This window comes from Notamacropus eugenii, chromosome 1 (genome assembly GCF_028372415.1).
Source record: "Notamacropus eugenii isolate mMacEug1 chromosome 1, mMacEug1.pri_v2, whole genome shotgun sequence".
Taxonomy (NCBI): Eukaryota; Metazoa; Chordata; class Mammalia; order Diprotodontia; family Macropodidae; genus Notamacropus; species Notamacropus eugenii.
Window position 1 is genome coordinate 706726122 of NC_092872.1, and position 23884 is coordinate 706750005.

Here is a 23884-nt window from a genome sequence, read left to right on the forward strand (position 1 = left end):
GAGGCTGTACCTGACTCACCAGCAGGGTCACGAGCACACCTGGCAACAGCCTAGGAGCTTGGAAACAAGGTTTCTAACTTCCACAAGTGATTTGTCTTATCACCAATAACATACGTAGAAGCACACAGTCACATGGTCCTTTATGAGGCTCTCCCCTTGCGGGGCTCCTGCCTTATATCAGGACCATCATGCTGAATCTCATGGCAGAGCCACTAAACTACACATGTCAACCTGTTGGATAACATAGGGTTTGGCTCATAGAAAAGGGCTGACCATGAGCTACAGTTAAGGGACTTGCACTTGACCAAAGCTCTGCTTTTCACTGACTTCAAAGCAAAGATAAAATCACCATCCCTTCTACTCCCCCAACCAAGAAAATGTTTCTGACCCTTGTGTGACAGGAGGACCAGGCTATGATGGTCAGTGACTGAATGAGCACTGTGATTGTCTCTGACAGTGCCCAAATGGTGAAGACAACCTCTCCAGACATCCTTTTGTGTGGCACACTCAGGATGATCTTATTCCGTGGATTTGCTTGGGGTCAAGTCATAAAGACGTTATTGCTATGCTAAGAGTAGGACCCTAAGGAAAGGGAAAGCCTCCTGTCTCACTATGCTTGACTAACAACAACGTTGGATATTGTAGCTTTCATAGACAGAAGTAAAGTCTCCTTTAACGATATTCGTTGGGACAGTGACAGACTCCATGAGTGTCCCTTTAGGGCCCTAAAAATACCCCAAAATTATAGAGAAGGAAAGGGTTCTAACCTTCATCCGGTCGTATTTGTCATCTACATCCTGTAACCAGGAAATGAACTGTCGAGCATTGAAACGATCTCTCACTGACTTATTTTCATCCCCCTGTGGAACCAACCAAGGAAAGAGAATATTTGGTACAGGGAACAAGTACAATAGATAGAAAGGTCCTATCCCATCTTCTGGGGAAAAGAATGAAAACTGACATCAGAGATTCCATACTGCCTCACATCGAGTGACAGCAGCGACACATTAAGTCAAACAGACCCTTTCCCATTTTTATCTCAGACCTTCTGAAGTGTTTCCCTGGAGAAGGCCAAAGCTTTTTAGCCATAGGCAGTACCATGTCCACCTTTCCTGGTTAAAAGGCATTGCTGAGCTCATAGGAACTGAGCAGAGGAAGAGGTGGATGAAAATGGGTTACCAGGTGCAACTCCAGTGGGGCCCAGGTCTCCAGTGACATCATTCATGTTGCTCGAGTGTTCTGCATACGACAGTCAGGAAATGCCACATCGGCAATGTCTCCCAAAAGTTGGTCTGGCCTGCACCAAGGGCCACTGTGGACTTCGGAAAAGCGGAAAGCCCCAGTGCTGCTGATGCTTTTTAAGTCAATATTCATTAATTAACATCTACTATGTGCCAGGCACCTTGCTGAGTGCAGGAAGGCACATTTCTAACGTCTCCTTGACTTTGGAGGCTCTATTTGAGGAGACAGGCTAAGGGCAGAAGCATGCTACACATCTTAAAATAGACACCGATGCACCACTGTTGGGACCTGGTATGAAAGATGAGAGACAGAATAGTTCAGGCTAGTTTTTCATTTGTTTATACAATTTGGAATAAAAATTTGGGTACAGCATGACCAAAAGAGATGTGGGATTGTTCCGTACTTAAGAGGTAAATATTACTTTGAATTAAATGATAGGTTAGGATCTCAACCAGGAAGGATGAATTAATTGGCCTCCATTTTAGGCCACTTTAGTCAAATTGTTTTTTCTCCTAGAAAACGAGACATGATATCAGTGAGAAGGACAAACATCCTCTAAGGACAGCAATAACCTTTAGGCTGGAGAGTTCCTCACACATGGAGAAAACCACTGACCTGACTTTCCAGGGGCATGTTGTAGACTTCGGAGTCCAGTAGCATTGTACAGGCACTGAATGGCACAGCCTGGTTAGCTATCGTCCGTGCTGCTCGACAGTGAACCCGCAAAATCTCCTGTTCGCATGAAACAATCAATTTCTCCTGGGAACAAGAGAGAAGTAATTTTCAATGGCACATGCCTCTAAGCAGAGGATGAGATCCAAATAATAAGTTCTCCCACTCTGATATTCTGATATTTTCTTACCCGCTCTATGCTGTGCTGAAGGCGGAGTTTTCCCCTTACAGTTTCCTGCTGTTTAAATAATTCCTTCAGCGGTTCTGCCAGAGATGGAGGCGGGGCAATCTGCAGACCCAAAGGGAAACATACACCAATTATCAGAATATTTGGCTGACAGAGTCTATGGCTATTGTTAATGACAAATGGTGGTAACAGGAAGTTTCCTTTACCTGTTCTCCCAAACTGGACTAGTCTCTTTAGTCAAGATTCTTATTTATTTCCAAAAGCCAATCAGTTCCCCACTTCACAGGTGTAGCACCACTTTTTGTTCTAGTATTGTTTCTCGTATTATCTGTGTTTCTAGACTCCACAAGCAGCTAGGTGGGGAAGTGGATAAAGTAGAGTACTGGATCTGTACTCAGAAAAACCTAAGTCCACATCCCACTTTTAGACACTTACTATCTGTGTGACTTTGGGCAAGTCCCTTAACCTCTGCCTGCCTCAGTTATCAGTTATTATCAGGAGGATAATAAGAGTACATATCTCCTGGGGTCAAGAGATCAAATCAGATAACTGCGATATCTGTAAAACACCTAACAATGACTGGCACATGGTAGGTAATTAAGAAATGCTTGTCCCCTTCCCTTCCCCTGTATTTAAAGGAATCAACATGCTTGCATGCCCAATATCATCAAGATTCTCCACTCAATTCAGCACTAAAGACAGTTGATTCTTTGTGCCCAGTACCAATCAGGTCGACAAAGTTCCCTCAGCCTCTGGGCAGCCTTATATGGTTCCTAGTCCTGTTTCTGCTCTGAAACCCTAGGCTCTTTCCAATTCTTCAGGAAAAACAGGATCTACCTAAGCTCCTACCTCTCAATTAGCAGTACTCTTGGAAACAAGTAAAATAAGGGTTGAAGATTTATTTTTCCCTAAGTATGGAGAACAAGGAGAATTTTGCAGTGACTGACACCATGTACAATTTTTGTATTTTTGCCATGGTCAAGTGGCTGCTACCCATAATAATGCATGTTGCTTTCCCTCCTATGAGAGGTTAAATGGGCTGTAAGAACATCTCAATTATTGAGGAGAATCGAGTTTCTTTTTTAAAAAACAAGGAAGGACTTTAATGTGAAAACAAAGAAAAAGAATTTAAAGATAGTGCAACAGAGAAGAAAGAAGGGCAACCAAACACAGGGAACCAAGAGCCAAAGAGAAGAAGGATATAGATTCTGAAGATGAACATATCTAACAAGGGCCAGAAAAAATCACCTATTTACCTGGAATATTACAAATAAAATTCAGGTTATTTAAAAGGAAAAGTAGAAGGGAAAAAACTACTGAAGCAAATCCACCAAGCTAGAATATGAATAGGAGCTAAAATGGAGGAATCAGTGTAGCAGCAGAAGTACTTGGAAGGTCACAGGAAAAGAAAATCTAAACCAGAAACCATTGAAAAAGTACAAAGCCTCAGAAAGGCACTGACTCCAGAATCAAAGGACCAAACTTCAAATCCTACTTATTACTGATGAAGCTCTGTCAAGTCATTTTTAATATCCTTGGGACTCAGTTTTGTCACTGGCAAAATGATGGATTGGGTTAAAGTATCTGAGGTTCCTCTGACACTAAAGCTATAACACTATGTCTTCATCCAAATGCACAAAGTATGTGTAACAAGCAAGATAAACAAGGCAAACCTGACACCATAAGCATTACTAAGCATTGGTGGAATAAGAACCACGATAAGAATATGGTTTTGGACAAGTATACCATGGTCAATGGAAACAGAAGAGGTGACAGGGCAGTGAGTGACACTGGATCAGGAAGCACAGGAGGGGGCATTTGGAGCAGACCAACAAGGAGAAGAACAGGAGCAGTACTAACACCAAGACTGTGGAGCTGCTGCTTGTCCTTTGTCTTCATCACCAGGTGATGGACTGGGCTGAAGCGAGGCAGAGCCGTGCAAAGACTACTGGCAATGGCTCCGGATGCAGTGGTGACCTTGGTGTCCTCAATGTCTGACCAAGCTCTAAGCACTCCACAGCACCTGCTTCAGCAGCCTTCGTGACACTTAGGGTGGATGTCCTCCTAACTCACCCCTGGGTTTGAGGACTTTCAGTTGCCCTCAACTTGGATGAGCCCGTCTACAAAGATGGTTTTACTGAGGTGTGGCCTCTGTCTATGCTATATCTTGTGGGAGCCACAAATGATGGCTGGGTAACAGACACAAAAGGCAGACGAACAGCCCTGAAAAGGGCTCCGCTTGTCCTGGCACAGGTGCACCTCTGGTGTGAGCGCTGCTCATCTACTTTTGGTGTCCACCTGTCGACTCTCATTAGAGTACATTAAAGACCTGGAGAAAGAGGGGAAAGGAAGCAAGCTTGACACTGTCAGTGCACAACAGTGATTTCATTTATCTGAATATCTCCTGAAGTTCTCTCTCAATTTAAGATGGATCAGGTAACAATTTCTTGGTTTGCCTTAATGAAAATGTCAGCCTTCAAAATGGTATCTACCATGAAAATGTTAGCATCAGGAGGAAGCAACCACTTCAGGCCAGGAACAGAATGATGTACAACCTAGATTTCAGAAGAATGGATCTGAAAGAGTTCAGAGGAAGGACTGACAGGATGCCATGGACTAAAGTCATCCAAGGAGGGATGGGGAAATGCTTAAAACTGAAATTCTGAATATACAAAGAGAAGCAATTCTAATTGGAAAAAGAAGAGAATTCTCTAAATTTTCTAAGGAGAATTCTCTCAAGAGAATTTTCTAAAGAAACTGACATGGATACACAGGAAATCCACGAGCCAACTTTAAAAAATGGAAGGAAGGCCAGGTAATAGACAACAAGAACAAAAGTATGATCAGTCAGATCTAGCAAAGGCTAGAGAGGAAAGATAGGTTAACAAAAAAGGGTACTTAAAAATATATTGGCATTAGCTACACATTACACAGTAGTGAATGACTACAGTAATCTAATGTTCGATAATCCCAAAGATCCAAGCTTTTGAGGAAGAACTATTTTACAAATGTTACTGGGAAAACAGGAGAGTAGTTTGGCAGAATCTAGGAATACACCAGTATCTCACACTTAAAACAAGATCAGGTCAAAAGGGATAAAAAATTTATAGACATAAAGGGTGATATCATAAGTAAATTAGGAGAGTGTGGAAAAACATGCCTGTTAGATCTACGGATAAGGGAAGACTTTATGACCGAACAAGAGATGGAAAAGATTATTTGAAATACAACAGATCATTTTGATTATATGAAAAGAAAAAGGTTTTCTTCATTTCTCAAATATATAGGGAAATGAGTCAAATTTATAAAAATAGGAGCCAGTTCCCAATTGACAAATGGTCAAAGAATATGAATAGGCAGTTTTCATAAGAAGAAATTAAAGTCACAAGAAAAAAAATGCTCTAAATCACTATTGATTAGGGAAATGCAAATTGAAAAAACTCTGAGGTACCATCTCATTCCTATCAGAGTGCTTAACATGACAGAAAAGGAAAATGGCATGCTGGAGGGGATGTGGAAAAATAGCTACACTAATGAACTGTTGGTGGAGTTGTGAATTGCTCCAAACATTCTCAAGGATAATTTGGAACTATGCCCAAAGGGCACTAAAACTGTGCATGCCCTTTGATCCAGCAATACCATTCCTGATGTATCCCAAAGAGATCAAAGAAAAGGGAAAAGGACTATATGTGTGTGTATATATATATATATATATATATATATATATATATATATATATATATATATATATACATACATACACACACATACAAGAATATTTATAGCAGCTCTTCTTGTAGTTGGCAACGAATTGGAAATTGAGGGGATGTTCATCAATTGGGAAATAACTGAATAAGTTGTGGTATACGATTGTGATGGCATACTACTGTGTTGTGTAAGAAATGACAAGCAGGTTGGTTTCAGAAAAACCTTGGAGGACATATGAACTGCTGCAAAGCCAAGTGAGCAGAACCAGAAAAACCACTGTACACAGCAAGAGCAATATGTAAGTAAGGATGATCAACTGCAAAAGATTTAGCTACTCAGATCAATATAATGATCCAAGACAACTTCAAAGGACCCAAGATGAAAAAGGTTATCCATCTCCAGAAAGAGAACTGATGAGCTTTTAGTTCACATTGAAGCATACTGTTTTTTATTTCCATTTATTTTTCTTGTATCTGTTTTCTTCTGTGACATGGTTAATAAGGAAATACATATTGTATGACTTCACATGAATAAACTGATATATTGCTTGCCTTCTCAAGAGGTAGAAAAGAGCAAAAGGGAGATAATTTGTAAATCAAAGTTTTAAAAAATGAACATTAAACTTTTTAAACATGTAATTGGGAAATATTTGATGAAACAAAATCATATTTTAAAATACTGGATAAAAGAGGAAGATCAAAGAAGAAAGAAGATGGCTGCTGAGAGTATGAGAAGGTAGAGAGAAATTTTCAACTTCTTATTTTACTTTTATTCCTTCTCCCAAACAGTGAACTTTGTACTAGAAAAGGTCAAAAAAAAATTGCTCCACAAAGACCTAGTTCCAAATAGGAATAGGATACCTAGTTGTTCTTGTGGAGTTCAAATCATTAGGCTCAGGTAAACAATATCTTAACTAAGATGATGACAAAACAGGCAGATCTAATTACTGAACCACTGTTGGTGATCTCTGAGAAACTGAACACATTTGAAGCTTCTTCAAATACCCTAAATGCCTCCCACTCCCTCAACCTACAATTCCTATGACCTATTCCTCCATCCACCTCAGCTATACACACAATAGTCAAACCATTCACTATATTATTACTCATAACTGCTCTACTTAATGAACCCTGAATTGCCTTTACTGGATAATAATCGTTTATTGTTCCATCTTTTCCAATGACCCCTAACTAACCCTGTTCTTTGTCCTCATCATGACTACCTTCGGTCCACCCTCTTATTCTTTTATCTTCCTGCACTGGCTACATTCTCCTCTCTTCTCTATCTCAACCTATTGGTAAAATAACTTAACCTATCTCTGCTTTCAGATCCCCTGGCCTAGTCATGATTGCCTCAACCCTGGATTACTCTCACCACCTGTCCTACGAAAGTGCTGCCCAGGGGCACTACACATTTGTCATCTCACCTCAACTGATCCCTTACTGCAGCAAGGCAAACATTTTATTTCTCCTTTAAGTCTACTCCCCACAGCAGCTGTGCCAAACATTCTCATCTTTCTTCCATGCTCCCTTTCCTTATTCTCTTAACTGAAGATCTCAGAAAAAAAAAAATAGGCCATTTGATGATATCTCCCCTTTCTCTCTTTATTCTTTCCCCTCACTATTTCCTCCTTCACTCCAGTCTCATATGAAAAGGTGGTTTTCCTTTGACATGCACCCTTGATACCATCATCTCCTGCCATCTCTTTTGCAAATCACCTCCTCTTACACCCCTATACACTTAGATTTCATCTCTATCTCCTGGCTTCTTTCCTGCTACCTAAAAACATGTCCAAGTCTTCCTCCACCCTTAAAAAAATCCCTCACTAGAGCCCAATATCACTAGAGTGATCATCATGGCAGCAAGCAGGTATATTAAGCACCCAGAATGCCAGGCACTATGCTAAATGTTGGTGGTACAAAGAAAGGAAGAAAAGTCTCTGTTCTGGAGGAGCTCAGAGACTAAAAGGGGAGGGGGCCACCACATGCAATCAATGACAGTTTTCCACATCATGGGAGTTAGGGGCACAGTGCCTTTGTGACCTGAAAAATTCACATGAAATTTTTTGGCTCTCCCTTTGTACCAGAGAAGTCTCAATTTTTTTTTCTTTCATGGGATGTTTATGGTACCTTATTGTAAAATTTCGGTTGATATTATACAATACACATACTTAACGTATTTCTCAGTTTCTAAACTTTTTCTGCATTGTCTGCTGGCCTTGGAATGTTGCCTGCAGCTTTTATAAAACTTCCCCCAAATTTCCATTTAATTTCTTATGCCAACCTGTGATGTACTGAAACAGTGATGGGGAAAGCTGCAACATGGCAAGGATAATTGGATATACAAATGATATATGAAAGGTGAAATGGAGAAAATCCCAGAGTGATTAAGATTAAGGAGGGCTGGGAAAAGCTTCTTGTAGAAGACAGCACTTTACTTGCATCTTGAAGGAAGCCAGAAGGTAGCAAAAAGGGAGGAGAAAGGTCTAAGCATGGGGGATGGCTAGTGAGAATGGCTGGAGTCAAGAGATGTACTGTGTGAGGAACACAAAGGAGGTGAATGCAAAGGGACTGCAGAACATACAGAAGGGAGTAGGGTTTAAGAAGGGAAAAGGATCAGATTATAAATTCCTTTAACATCAGGATTTTATTGTGTGTGTGTGTGTGTATACATGCTCACATATGTGCAAATATGAGAAAGAACAAACCTGTAAAACTTGCATTTTAGAAACATTCATTTGACAGGTGAGTGGAGGATGGACTGGAGGGGAGATCCCAGGCATGAGATGATAACAGGAGCATCTACAGCAGGGTGGTGGCAATGTCAAAGGAGAGAAGGAAGCACATATGAGATGAGAAGAAGGTAAAATGGCAGTTGACTGGGTATAGGGGAGACAGAGTGGAGTCTTAGCTTGGGATCCTGGGAAGATGGCAGTATCCTAGACAGTAGAAGGGAAGCTAGAAAGCAGATAAGGTTTGGGGGCCAGGGGAGAAGAAGATAATGAGTTCAGTTCTGGACCTGTTGAGTTTAAGAGGTCTAAGGGAGACTGGAAGTCAGGAGAGAGGTCAGAGCTGGAGAGATAGGAGAATTACCTGAATAGAGGTAATAGTTGAAACCGTGAGAGCTGACGAGATCACCAAATAAACTGTATAGAGGGGCAAGAAGGTACAAGATAGAGACCTAGAGGACCCCCACAATCAGCTGTCAGTAGAGAATAGCCACTAGAATTTTGGTTGTTGTGAGGATCAAATGAAATATTTGTAAAATACCTAGCATACTGTCTGACCCATAATAGGTTCTTAATAAATCCATATTCCCTTCTGGAAAGGGGTGGGTAACTTCAGAATGAGATGCTCGGGGGATTGAGTTGAGAGATACAGGAAGAAGGGAGTAATCAGAGGGTGACTGAGAAAAGGGTTTGAACCATGGCAGCTGGAGATTCAGAATCACTGGGATAGGAAGAGTATGATGAAAGGGATGTTAACCACTGAAGAATGAATTCATATAGATTAGGTCTTAATCCTCTGTCTCTCCATTCCTTCATGTCTTATCTTCCTGGAAAGCCACCCACACTCAGCATCTCCACTTCTCTTCTAACTAAAGTCTAAAACCTTTGCCAACTAGCTTCTGACCTCATCCTCATCATTCAACTGAAACTTCCATCTCCAAAGTCACCAATAACCTCTTAATTGACAAATCACATGGTATCATCCTTCTTAATATCTTTGCAGTATCTGACCCTTTACCACCTTCTCCTGACTACTTGCTTTTCCAGTTTTCTTTGTAGATTTTTCATCCATGTCATAGCCACTAATTATCAGTGTTCAAGATACTGCCCTGGGCTCTCTTCAACTTGATATTATTTCATTTGGTTAGCTCATCAACTGTGAGGTGTTCAATTATCTCCATGCAAATGATACCATATTTCTATGTTTGGCCCTCGTCTGTTTCCTGAGTTCCAGTTTCACACCACAAACTGCCTGCTGGACATCTTAAAACTGTGTAAACACAGAGGCATCTCAAATTCAACATGCCCAAAACAAAATTTCTCTTCACCAACAAATCCTTCCCTCTTTCCAACTTTCTATCATTATCAAAGTGCAATGCTATCCTTTCAAGCACCAAGGGTCACAACCTCAGTGTCAACTTTGACTTTTTACTTTCACTCCACAGTTTCAAAATGTGTCATTTCTATCTTTACATCTTTTGTATTTGACTGCTTCTTTATTCCCATTCCCTTCAACTCAACCTTCCCAACATCCCACTTTAAGGCTACTAACCCCTCTCCTTTTAGGAAGGAAGCAGGTGTTGATTCAGCACCTATTAAGTGACTGGCATCACGCTAAGCACTTCTATATTCTTATTAGAGGCATTTGGGTAGTGTAGCAGGGCTCTAGTGCTGACCCTTAAGTCAAGAAGACCTAAGCTCAAATCCAGCCTCAAATGTTTGCTAGCTGGGTGAACCGTGGTAAGTCACATAACCTCTGTGTGCCTCAGTTTCCTCATCTGAAAAGGGGATAATAATAGCATTTACCTCCCAAGGTCATTGTATCAAATGAGATAATATCTGCAAAGGGCATAGCAAACTGCAGCTGTTTTAACAAATTTTTCCTTCCTTTCCTCCACTCACACAACTCTAGCTGAAGTCTTTATCAACTTTCACTTGAACAGAGCAGTAATTTTCTAGCTACTTGGTTTGCTTGTCTCAAGCATGTTCTAACTCCAACCCACCATCTACTTGACTGCTGAAGTGATTTTCCTAAAGCACAGATGTGCTCACATGATTGTAGCTCCCTATCAACAACTCCAGAAGCAGACAGAAAATTCTCTGCTTAGCAATGGAAAGTTCTTCTTAGCAAGATCCCCGCCTAGATTTCCATGCATCTCACACCTTACAATCACTATGATCCAGATACTCATAATTCCTTAAACTCAAGGCCATCTAGTCTCTTTGAAGGACTCTTCTGCTTACAATGTTCTGCCCTCTCACCTCCACTTCTGAGTTTTCCTAGCTCCCTTCCAGATGACGATCAATTCCCACCCTTTCTCTACTCCATAGATTATCCACCTTCCTAGTTATATTCATGTTGTTGCTCTCTGAGGGCAAAGACCACTGTAAAATGTATTTATATCCCATCACTTAGTACAGTTTCTATCACACAGTGCTTCATAAATGCTTGCTGACTGCACAATATTGAAGGTTTATAGTAGGGCTGAAGAACGACAAATAATATTTTCTTGATATTCAAAGAAGGGAAATGAAGTCCACTTTCAAAAACGCATAAGAAAATAGTTTAAGGTTTTATGGAACCAGTTAACACCCTTAGATGGAAATATCCCTATTACCCTTCATGTTTATCTTGAATTATCATGGAAATGAATGGGTCAAAATTGGTACCGAATTTCCCGGTTGTCTCACACTGAGACAGTACTCAAACATTCCTAGAAAAACTTAGATCACTTCTAAGCTACTTTTTAAAGGGGCTTTGACCTCAATGATACGCTACATAAACATACGTTGCTATTAGGATAATCAAATATTAAAGTGATACCCTCAAGAACACAAAGTTTTCAAAAGCATTCCAGAGGGGCGGAGCCAAGATGGCTGAGTAGAAGGATGGACTTAACTCTAGCTCTATCCCCATAGCCCGTAAAATGCCTGTAAAAAATGACTCTAAACAAATTCCAGAGCAACAGAAGCCACAAAATGACAGAGTGAAAGAGATTTCTAGCGTGGAACACCAAAAGGAAGACAGGAAAGGTCTATGACACCAGGCTCGGAGCAGAATGTAGCCCATCTTTGGCCATCACATGGCAGGCTCAGACAGGAATGGAGCAAGTCTCAGAGCACAGAATCAGGGGAAGCAGCTGCAGTTTCCAGATTTCTCACCCCAGATTTTTCAACCCACAAACACCAAAGGTAGCTTCAAAGGTCAGTAAGAAAGCTCTTTCACCATGAATCTGACCCAAGTCCCAGAACCAGGGCGGCAGAAGTCACTGCAGCAGTCTCCCCTTTTGGAGCCCTAGGCCTAAAGACCCTGGGGGAATCAAGCAGCTGATGTGGATCTCAGCCCTGAGTGGCAGTCCTGGCTTGGTGGAGCTGGTGGTGACAGTAGAGAGGAAACCCTACTCACAGATCCTGAGCAGAACAGAGTGCTTGTGGTTGCTCACAGACAAGAGTGCAGGTCAAGAGAGGATTAAACTCCTCTCCCTTGATTGTGCCACCTTGGAGGAATTGAGAACTTACAGGTCCCTAGAGTATACCCTCCACTTGACAAAAGACTCAAAAGTCAAGTAACTGGTTGGGAAAATGTCCCATTAAGGGGAAAAAAAATAAGAATATAGAAGGTTATTTTCTTGGTGAAAAGGTATCCTCTCCCATCCTTTCAAATGAGGAAGAACAAAGCATACCATCAGAGGCAGACTTAAAATTCAAGGCGTCTGCATCCAAAGCCTCCAAAATAAATATGCAATGGTCTCAGGCCATGGAAGCACTCAAAAAGGATTTTGAAAATCAAGTAAGAGAGGTGGAGGAAAAACTGGGAAGAGAAATGAGAGCAATACAAGAAAATCATGAAGAGTGAATCAATAGCTTGCTAAAGGACCTCCAAAAATGTTGAAGAAAATAACACCTTTAAAAACAGACTAACCCAAATGGCAAAAGAGGTCCAAACAGCCAGTGAGGAGAATACTTTAAAAAGCAGAATGGGTCAAGAGGAAAAGGAGGTTCAAAAGCTCACTGAAGAAAATAGTTCTTTAAAAATCAGAATGGAGCAGATGGAAGCTAATGACTTTATAAGAAACCAAGAAATTACAAAACAAAACCAAAAGAATGAAAAAATAGAAGACAATGTGAAATATCTCATTGGAAAAACAAGTGACCTGGGAAATAGATCCAGGAGAGATAATTCCAGAGTTCCCAGGTCCAGGAGAAAACATTGTGAGCAGCCAGAAAGAAATAATTCAAGTATGGTGGAAATACAATCAGGATAACACAGGATTTAGCAGCTTCTACACTAAAGGATCAAAAAGTTTATAATATGATATTCCAGAGGTCAAAGAAGATAAAACTGAAACCAAGAATCACCTATCCAGCAAAACTGAGTATAATATTTTGAGGAAAAAATGAAATTTCAATGAAATAGATGACTTCCAAGCATTCTTGTTGAAAAGACCAGAGCTGAATAAAAAAATCTGACTTTCAAATACAAGAATCAAGAGAAACATGAAAAGGTAAACAGGAAAGAGAAGCCTTAAGAAATTCATCAAAATTGAACTGTTTACATTCCTACATGGAAAGATGTTATTTGTAGCTCATGAGACCTTTTTCAGTATTAGGGTAGTTAAGAGGCTATATATGCATACATATACATACATACTCTTACATATATACGTATGTGTGTGTATATTATGTGTGTGTATCATGTATGTATATGTACATGGGTGTACGTGTGTACTGTATACACACACAGAGGGCATGGGGTGAGCTGAATATGAAGGCAGAACACCTAAAAAAAATAAAATTTAGTGTTGAATAGAATGTACTAGGAGTAAGAGAGAGGGAGAGAAAGAATGTAGCAAATCACCTCACATAAAAGAGGGAAGAAAGAATTTTTACAATGGAGGCGAAGAGTGGGGAGATTAAAGGAAATAATTGAGCCCTTCTTTCATGGGATTTGGCTTAAAGAGGGAATAACACATATTCAATTGGATATGGAAATCTATTTTACCCTGCAGGAAGGCAAGGGGCAAAGGGATAGGAGAGGGAAGATAACAGAAGTGACAGCAAATTGGGCAAAGGGATAATCAGAAGCAAACACTATTGTGGGAGGACAAGTCAAGGGGGAGAATGGAATAAATGAAGGACAGGATAGGACAGAGGGAAATGTGGTTAGTCTTTTACAACATAACTATTATGGAAGTGCTTTGCATTGTTACACGTGTATGACATATTGAATTGCTTGTTTTCTCAATGAGGGTGAGTGGAGAGGGAGGGAGAGAATATGGAAGTCAAAGCTTTAAGAATCAATGTCAAAAAAATTGTTTTAGCATGCAACTGGAAATTAAGCTATATAGGCAATGGAATATAGAAATCTGTTCGACCCTTCAGGAAAATAGAGGGGAAGGGGGATGGAAGAAGGGTGGGTAATAGACAGACAGGAGGAAGGGGTAGATGGGGTGCATGCTCTCTTGGGGTGGAGGTGGGGAGAGATGGGGAGAAAATTCTGAATTCAAATTCTTGTGGAAGTGAATGTTAAGAACTGAAAATAAATAAATACACACACACACACACAGACACACACAGACACACACACACACACACACGCATTCTAAAAAGGAAGGTCCCTTGAGGAACAGCAGGCATTTAAAATGGAGTCCGATGACACAATTCCAAGTGATTCTGTTCAGGAAGGTAAGAGGGAAACTGAAAAAACCAAAACCAAAACCAAAAAACCAGGTGATAATGCAGCTCAGATTTCTAAAAGGACATATATAAAAAGCTGTGACTCTGAAAAGATGGAATTAAGGGCAAGAAACAGAGGACAAATGTAAAAATGTAACTTGGTCTTGTAACAATCATGTTTGAAAGGTTAAAGCTGAGAATGAACTGATTTGCTAAGGACTAAAGGGTCTTTTTTAGTTATATTAGGGCAAGAGCAAGAAGGGACTGGGATGTTGCATTAGATGGGCAGGACAGTGATAATGGATAAGAGAAAACAAACAAACTTATTTCACCTCCATGCCACTTCTATTTTCTCTACCAAGGAGAATGAATGAAACTCAAAATCAATTATGAGACATTTGAGTGCCTGCCTACCTGCCATGTGCCAGTACTAAGAGTGAAAGAGAACATTTGGTGCTTAATGAATTCCAAATTACTGGGTCATTCCAACAAATACTTGTTGGAATACTGAAAGAAAGTTGTGACAGTTAAATTTATTCCTATTAAATTTCAAGTCATGTGTTTCTACTTTTAAAAATCAACTATGTAAAGCACAGAATGGGGGTGATATGGCCAGAAAGTAGTTCATAGGAAAAAAAAACCCAGCTTCATGGTTTTAGTGTCCTGTAAGCTCAGCATGAGTATGTGAAGTGCTATATAACAAATGAGAAACCAGTGCAGCTTTCTTAGGAGAAACAGAAAGTCTACACTGCTTTGGCCATGCTACATCTGCATTGTGGTATTAAGTTCTGGGAGGTATTTTCAGGGAAGATACTGACAGGATGGTGCACTGACAGAAAAAGGTGACCAAGACAAGTGATGGGGAACAAAAACAGATCATCTGAAAATCAGCTAACAAGAGCGGGATATGTGGAATCAACAGAAAGAGAGTCCATTAGGAAAACGACCTTACCTTCTCTCAGCTTTATGTCCCCAGCCCAGAACTGTACATGCATAGCAGGAAAATTAACACATTTGTTGTAAAGCATGGGGACATGATCACCACCTTCAAATATCTAGAGGCTTACCTGCCTATAGGACAGACAGAACTAGGACCAAGGGACATAAAGTTTCATTAATGGAGGCAAACTTTGGTTCAAAAACTACAAAACCTAACAATGATAGCTATCCAGAAATAGGATGGGGTGGCTCATGAGATTTTGAGTTCCTACTCACTAGCAATCTTTAAGCAGATGTGTAAAAAGGATTTAGGTTTTAGTTCTGTGTTATAACAGATGGCTCTGGAAGGCTCTTCTAAACTCCAAGAGTCCATGATAAGATGATGAAGTATAATGCTAAAACTGGCAAACTACACTCTTACCACTAAGAGGAATTTTGTACACATGCAAAAGGATAGTGCATGCCTGCCCACCCTTTTCCATTGAGAATATCAATATTCAGGGAGGAGATACCTCTACCCACAAGGTAGGGATTCCATGAGGATCCTCAACCTGCCCTCAAGTTGCTTGAAAGGGCAGAGCATGATAAGCTGACTTTTGATGAGTTCCTTCTTCATAACAAATGACAGTGTGGTTTACAAGCACCAAGTGTAAAGAAAGTTTTGCCAAAAATCATAGATAAAGACAAACTGAGTAGTCTACTGGGACCTGACTGCTAATGAAAAATTTTTGAGCTCTACAGATGATGACAGATTTTCTTTTTTTTTTTTCAGCTTCACTGTGGCTGACAGCATATTAGATTAAAAAAAAAACTCCAAGGGGATGGAGCCAAGATGGCAGACTAGAAAGATACACTTATGCAAGGTCCTCCCCACAGCCCATAAAATACCTGTAGAGAGGGACTCTCAACAAATTCTGGAGCAGCACAAATGGAGAACAACACAGTGGAGGAGATTTCCAGCCCATGGTGACCTGAAAGGCCCATGGAAATGTCGGTTGCGGAGCTGAGCGCAGAGCCCAGCCCAGCCTTGGCCTAGTGGCGCCGTGCAACCAGACTCTGGGAGGAGGATACCTCAGGGGCATAATCTCCAGTCACAGTAGCAGAGCCTCAGATTCCCTGGCCCACAGGTGCCAAAGGTCAGTGACAGGGTTTAATCAGCAGGCTAGGAAGGGAGAAGGGCTTTCCCATAGCTCTAGCAGCAGGCAGCGGCCACAGAGCCTGCACAGCAGCCCATGTGGAAGCTCCATTGTTGGAGCGTAAAAACCCCTGGGGGCATTGAAGAGCTGAGTCTTGCCTCTGCCCTGGGTGGAGGTCCTGGCCAAGCTGGTCTTTGTCTCTCACTGAATGGCGGCCCTGCCCATCCAGCTTATCTGAAAATCAGCCCCCAGTGCTGACTTGGGAACTGGAGGCCAAGTGGCTGTGGAGAGGTATCTGCTAAGATTCGGGGCATAAAAATCCCTCTCTGCGTCCAGACCAGTGCACGCTTGATTGTGCCACCTTGGAGGAACTGAGATCTCACAGATTCCCAGAGTATACCCTATTCTTGACAAAGGACCCAAAAGTCAAGTAACTGGTTGGGAAAATGCCCAAAAAGGGGAAAAAAAATAAGACCATAGAAGGTTACTTTCGTGGTGAACAGATATCTCCTCCCATCCTTTCAGATGAGGAAGAACAATGCTTGCCATCAGGGAAAGACATAGAAGTCAAGGCTTCTGTATACCAAACATCCAAAATAAATATTCAATGGGCACAGGCCATGGAAGAGCTCAAAAAGGATTTTGAAAATCAAGTTAGAGAGATGGAGGAAAAACTGGGAAGAGAAATGAAAGAGATGCAAGAAAAGCATGAAAAGCAGGTCAACACCTTGCTAAAGGAGACCCCAAAAAATGCTGAAGAAAATAACACCTTGAAAAATAGGCTAACTCAATTGGCAAAAGAGGTTCAAAAAGCCAATGAGGACAAGAATGCTTTCAAAAGCAGAATTAGCCAAATGGAAAAGAAGGTCCAAAAGCTCACTGAAGAAAATAGTTCTTTCAAAATTAGAATGGAACAGATGGAGGCTAATGACTTTATGAGAAACCAAGAAATCACAAAACAAAACCAAAAGAATGAAAAAATGGAAGATAATGTGAAATATCTCACTGGAAAAACAACTGACCTGGAAGATAGATCCAGGAGAGACAATTTTAAAATTATGGGATTACCTGAAAGCCATGATTAAAAAAAGAGCCTAGACATCACCTTTCATGAAATTATCAAGGAAAACTGCCCTGAGATTCTAGAACCAGAGGGCAAAATAAATATTGAAAGAATCCACCAACCCCCTCCTGAAAGAGATCCAAAAAGAGAAACTCCTAGGAACATTGTGGCCAAATTTCAGAGTTCCCAGGTCAAGGAGAAAATATTGCAAGCAGCTAGAAAGAAACAATTCAAGTATTGTGGAAATACAATCAGGATAACACAAGATCTAGCAGCTTCTACATTAAGGGATAGAAGGGCATGGAATATGATATTCCAGAAGTCAAAGGAACTAGGACTAAAACCAAGAATCATCTATCCAGCAAAACTGAGCATAATACTTCAGGGGAGAAAATGGTCTTTCAATGAAATGGAGGACTTTTAAGCATTCTTGATGAAAAGACCAGAGCTGAAAAGAAAATCTGACTTTCAAACACAAGAATGAAGAGGAGCATGAAAAGGTAAACAGCAAAGAGAAATCATAAGGGACTTACTAAAGTTGAACTGTTTACATTCCTACATGGAAAGACAATATTTGTAACTCTTGAAACTTTTCAGTATCTGGGTACTGGGTGGGATTACACACACTTACACACACACACACACACACACACACACACACACACACACATACACAGCACATAGGATAGGATGGGATCATATCTTTAAAAAAATGAAATTAAGCAGTGAGAGAGAAATATATTGGGAGGAGAAAGGGAGAAATGGAATGGGGCAAATTATCTCTCATAAAAGAGGCAAGCAAAAGACTTTTCAGTGGAGGGAAAAACAAGGGAGGTGAGAGAAAAACATGAAGCTTACTCTCATCACATTCCACTAAAGGAAGGAATAAAATGCACACTCATTTTGGTATGAAAACCTATCTTACAATACAGGAAAGTGGGGGAGAAGGGGATAAGCAGGGTGGGGGGGATGATGGAAGGGAGGGCTGTGGGAGGAGGGAGCAATTTGAAGTCAACACTCTTGGGGAGGGACAGGATCCAAAGAGAGAATAGAAGCAATGGGAGGCAGGATAGGATGGAGGGAAATATAGTTAGTCTTACACAACACAACTATTATGGAAGTCATTTGCAAAACTACACAGATATGACCTATATTGAATTGCTTACTTCCCAAAGGGAATGGGTGGGGAGGGGTGGATGAAGAGAAGATGCAAGTCAAAGTTTTAGGAACAACTGTCGAGTATTGTTCTTACTACTAGGAAATAAGAAATACAGGTAATGGGCTACAGAAAGTTATCTGGCCCTACAGGTCAAAAGAGAAGATGGAGACAAGGGAAGGGAGGGATGTTAGAAGAGAGGGCAGATTGGTGATAGGGGCAATTAGAATGCTCAGTGTTTTGGGGTGGGGGAGGGGAGAAATCGGGAGAAAATTTGGAACCCAAAATTTTGTGAAAATGAATGTTAAAAGTTAAATAAATAAATTTAATTTAAAAAAAAAACCTCCAAAAAACTTTATTATCTAAAGCTTTGAAAACCTGACAAACATTTTACCTTCTGATTGACAATGATCAAGCTGCAATCAAGATTTTCAAAGGCAGATCGACTTCCCAAAAACCTGGTTCTATATATTTAATAAGTAATGACTAAGTACTGATCTCTTTAAAAAAAGCTACAAGAAAGTTTTAAAATGGTCTTGTTCATGACTCAATCACCTTGTTCTGGGTCACTGAGTGAGCTCTGGCAGTGTACACCTCTGCAGTGACCTTAGCTCAGTGCTTGAAGCAATGTGATACCTCACTGAATCTTCAGAGCAGATGGGGGGATACCTGGTGCAGGTGGGTGATTACCCCCATGTTAGAGAAGACAGTGTGTATTGAGTGTCCCACAGAACTATCTCTAGAGCCAAATCCTCCTCTGCTCTCTCTGAGACTTGCCAAGGACTTTCAAGTACTTGGGAACCACCAAAATTCACCCTCAAGTAGGTTCCCCTTTCCTCAGTTATTCAGTAACCTTTCCTTCTTTGAGGTGCGTACAATCCACATTTTCCATCTAATCAAAAGCCTGGCATTTGTTGTCTACAGATCTTGCCTTCCTTCTTTAATGAGTTTAGTACATGGCTCACAACTTTTTTCTCCTCCTCAACTCCTACCTTCTTACTAGGGGACTTCAATATACATGTTCACTCTCCCTCAAACACCCCCAATTCCTCAACCTAACAACTCAGTTCCCATGATCTACTTCCTTCACCTCACCTAAGCCACATAACAAAGCTCATCCCCTTCGATCTTGCCATCGCTGACATGCACTGACATTTACCACTTCCATGTTCAAGAACTTTGAAATCTCCTTTTCTGACCAGTGGCTTTTTCTCTCTCCTTCTTTCTTTCCATACCAAATCCTATTCTTCATCCACACTGATGACCTCCAACCCCTCAACCCCTTGTTTCTCTCCCAAGCTAACCCTGCAGTAGATACTCTCTCTTCTTTTCCCCATCTTGACCCTCTGGCTCAACTCTACCATCTTTTTTGTAGCTCCTGGGCCCCTCGATATATTGCCAATTGCACCCTACCAAGCCTCAGCCTTGGATCACACTCCCACCATTGCTGACTTTGCCTCTATAAACATGAGGCTCAATAAAGTGGAGAAGATCGTGTAATCATTCTAACTGGGTCCACTACAAATTTATGCTACAAAACCTCAACTAGGCGCTTGATGTATCTGGGCAATCCTTCTATACATCCCTTGCCAACTCACTATCCCACTCTCCACAGAGACCCTTTTCCTCTATTCTCAAACCTCCTGTCTCTCCAATCTCTCAGCTGAGAATCTTGCATCATATCTGACATATTTGAAGCTCACTCTCCCTTCCTTCTCAAATATCACCTAGATACTTTGTGCCACAATATCCTTTACCCCTGTCTCAATAATAAGGTGGCCCCTGTCAAGAAGAACCTCTCTACAAGCACAAATGCCCCCATTCTACCTTGTCTCCTCAAAGTGAATGCCTGTGTGCCACCTACCCTGTCATCCTTACTCTCTCATTTTTCATCAGTTTCTCCCTATATACAGGCTCAGGACAGCTAAGAAGAACAGTGGATACAGTGACAAGCCTGGAGTCAGGAAGACCTGTGTTCAAATCCAGCCGCAAACTGTGTGATACTGGGCAAGTCACTTAACTTTGTTTGCCTCTGTTTCTTCATTGGTAAAATGAGCTGGAGAATGAAAAGGCAAACTGCTCAAGTATCTTTGCCAAGAAAATCCCAAATAGGGTAAAGAAGAGTTAGACTTAACAGAAAATGACTAAAAAATAATAAATCTACTGTTGCCTTCCCTGCTGCTTATAAATATGCCAAACTCTCTTCAATTCTCAAAAAATCCTCAATAGATCCTTCCATTCCCACTATCACTCCCTTTGCAGCAAAACCTTTTGAAAAAGTCATTTACAATAGACACCTCCACTTCCTTTCTTTTTAATCCTTATAATCTGGATTTTGATCTGTTTATTTCATCAAAATTGCTCTCCAAAATTACAAAGGTTTTCTAATTGCCAAAGCCAATGGCTAGTCTTTTCAATACTTAACTATCTTGAACTCTTTGGCATCATCTACAGCCTGACACTATCAATCCCCCTCTTTTCCTCAATACTCATGTTCTCTGTAGGTTTTCAGGACACTTCGCTCTCCTGGTTCTCCTCCAACCTACATGACTACTCCTCAGTCTCCTTTGCTGGATTCTCATTCAGGTCATACCTTCTAACTGTAGAAGTATCTCACTAGGGTCCTGTCCTGAGCCATCTTTTGTTCTCACTCTATACTTCACCTAGTTATATCATCAGCTCTCATAGATTTAATTACCATCTCTATGTGGATGAGTCTCATCTATCTATCCAGCCTTAACCTCTCTGCTGAACTCCAGCTTTGCATCTCCAAATGCCTTTCAGGTGTCTTAAATGCAACATGTTAAAAACTAAACTCCTCTGGCCTTTTCCTCTAAATACCATCTCCTTAATTCCCTTTTAATTCCCTATTACTGTCAAGGGCAACACCATCCTCCGAGGCTCCCAGGATTGCAATCTAGATGTGATATTAAGATAAACAAGCCTTCTTGACTTCTCCTTCATTATATCTCATGCTCCATCTGTAGCTTAGGCCTGTCCATTTCACCTCAGATCTTTTCCTTTCTCTCTCCGACACTGCCTGCACTCTAGTACATGCCCTCATCCCCTCATGCCTCAACTACTGCAATAGTTACTGATTAGTCTCTCTGCCTCAAGTCTGTCCCCACTCCAATCCATCCTCCACTCTGCCACCGAAGTGATATTCCTAAAGTGTAGGTCCATTCATGTCATACCCTTATTTAATAAACTCCAGTAGAAACCTATTGCTTCCAGGATTGAATACAAATGCTGTTTGGTGTTCAAAGCCCTTTATTACTTATCCTTCCCCACCACTTTTCCAGTGGTTTATTTTTACTCCCTACCATATCCTCTCTGATGCAGTGATCCTGGACTTCTGGCTATTCACAAACAAGATTCTTCATCTCTTGGAATTTTCTCTAGCTGTCCTCCATCCCTGGAACTCTCTCCTCCTCATCTCTGCCTACTGGCTTCCCTGGCTTCCTTCAAGTCCCAACTAAAATCTCACCTTCTACAGGAAACCTCCAACTTGTCTTAATTTCAGTGCCTTCCTTCTGTTAATTATTTCTTATTTATTCGACATACAGTTTGTTGGTATATTGTCTCCCCCATTAAACTGTAAGCTCCTTGAAGGTAGGAACTGTCTTTTGCCTTTCTTTCTATCCCCAGGGCTTAGGCACTAAATAAATGTTTACTGACTAATGGAAGTAGTTAAGGAAAAAAATCTAGGCTTCTGTAATTAAAGATCCGTAAGACCCAAGAAGAATAGAAAGAGCATTTATTGTAGAGCCAGAAAAACTGGGTGTGCATTTAAACTGTTATTACTGAACAAGTAAACAAGTTACTTAATATCTTTGTGCCCCAGGTCTCTCATTTGCAATAACAAAAGTTTAGAATAGGTCATGTGTCAAATTCCCTGAGCAAGACTATAACCAGATGAAAATATAATTGTGAATATTAAACAAAATAAATAAAAATGCAATGTAGATGATGTTAATTTGTGGTTTTCTAAGTTAATATGTGGCCCAGCAGGAATCTGTTTTTATCTGGGTTCCAACACACTTAACTAAAGTCTTTTTGAGCTTTGAAATCCTTTGGGAGAAGGAGAATGGTGAAAGAGAAAGATTAATAGATATGGGGTTATGATGCTTATATGATGATTTTTCTGGGATGTGTAGATTATAACCCTACTTCCAAGGTAATTTAGAAAAGTTTATTTATGGGGAGCCAAAAACCCTGGAAATCTCTGTGATGGGAAGAAAGTCCCAAAGTTGGTTATCCTAAAACTAACAGACTTAAATTAATCTTCTCAAAAACAAAACAAAGCAAAAAACTGTGACCTTTAATGTAAACTATAAATGCAACCAACTGGTACCTGCTCAGATTGCTTAGGGAAGTCTTAAAATGAAATTTCCTGGTTAACTGAGATTTGTCACCATGGTGAATATTTAATCACAAATTTTCAAAGACTAAGAATGTGATCAAATATACAACAACAAAAAAAACCATACCAAATATAATGCAATCTTTCTTTGATGGTACAAAGACCCTTAAGATCCAGGTGTATTATAAAATTATCAATGTAAATATGTATCCAGGATATACAAGTGATAAAGAGTCTTGACTGAATCTGGACTGATTTTGTGGTTTTGAAAAACTCCCAATCCCAGCCTGCCTATCTTCCCTCTCCTAAACAGAAGGTACATAATGTGCCAAAGAGAGAAAAGGAAATTTTAGTAGGTGCATGCAATCCAAATAGAAGGTGGTCCTTTGGTTTTAATGTCCATATTTGCAAAAAGGGAGGGGCACAGAAGGGAACTAAACAATGGAGGAACATATGCATCCTTCGAAAAAATACATGCAGGATCTTGCTACTGGGGAGATGGTCTAATACAATAAAAATAATACTACGTTTGCAGGGAGGGAAATACATGCAGGAGCAAATAGCACCTCACTCTGCAAGGATCACCCAGTGAATATCCAAATCAGAATAATGAAGTCAACTTTTACTTCATACAGGTTAGGTGACTGCAGCATCCACCCTACTTTTCACATCTCCATCCGGATTGGCATTCCTACTTCCTAATTCTCAAGAGATTCAATAGCCCTTGAGTACTGACCATAGCTAAGGGACAAGAGGATGAAACATCTGTCAGGAAGACAAGACTTAGAATTCTGCCTGAGACACTTCCTAATTGTGGAATCCCAGGCCCACCATTTAACCTCTTTTCTTAGCTTTAATTTCTAACCAGTAAAATGGGGATATCAACAGCACCTACCTCACAGGGTTGATAGGATCAAATGAGATTACACAGGCAAAGAGTTTTGTAAACCTTAAAGTACAATAAAAAAATGCTAATTTATTGTTATTAATGTGATAATTGCTGCCGCTACTACC

General features: G+C 40.5%; 1 protein-coding gene across 13 annotated transcripts in view; it reads right to left on the reverse strand.

Annotated features, from left to right (window-relative positions):
* Positions 1-23884, reverse strand: part of ANKRD11 (ankyrin repeat domain containing 11) — a 376722-nt gene that overhangs the window by 4928 nt on the left and 347910 nt on the right. For all 13 annotated transcript variants that reach the window (XM_072636508.1, XM_072636472.1, XM_072636524.1 and 10 more), the window contains 3 exons: positions 2105-2203; positions 1858-2001; positions 768-860 (listed from right to left, as the gene is read on the reverse strand). In XM_072636508.1, the coding sequence (XP_072492609.1) occupies positions 768-860; positions 1858-2001; positions 2105-2203 (336 nt within the window). The remainder of the gene's footprint in view (positions 1-767; positions 861-1857; positions 2002-2104; positions 2204-23884) is intronic.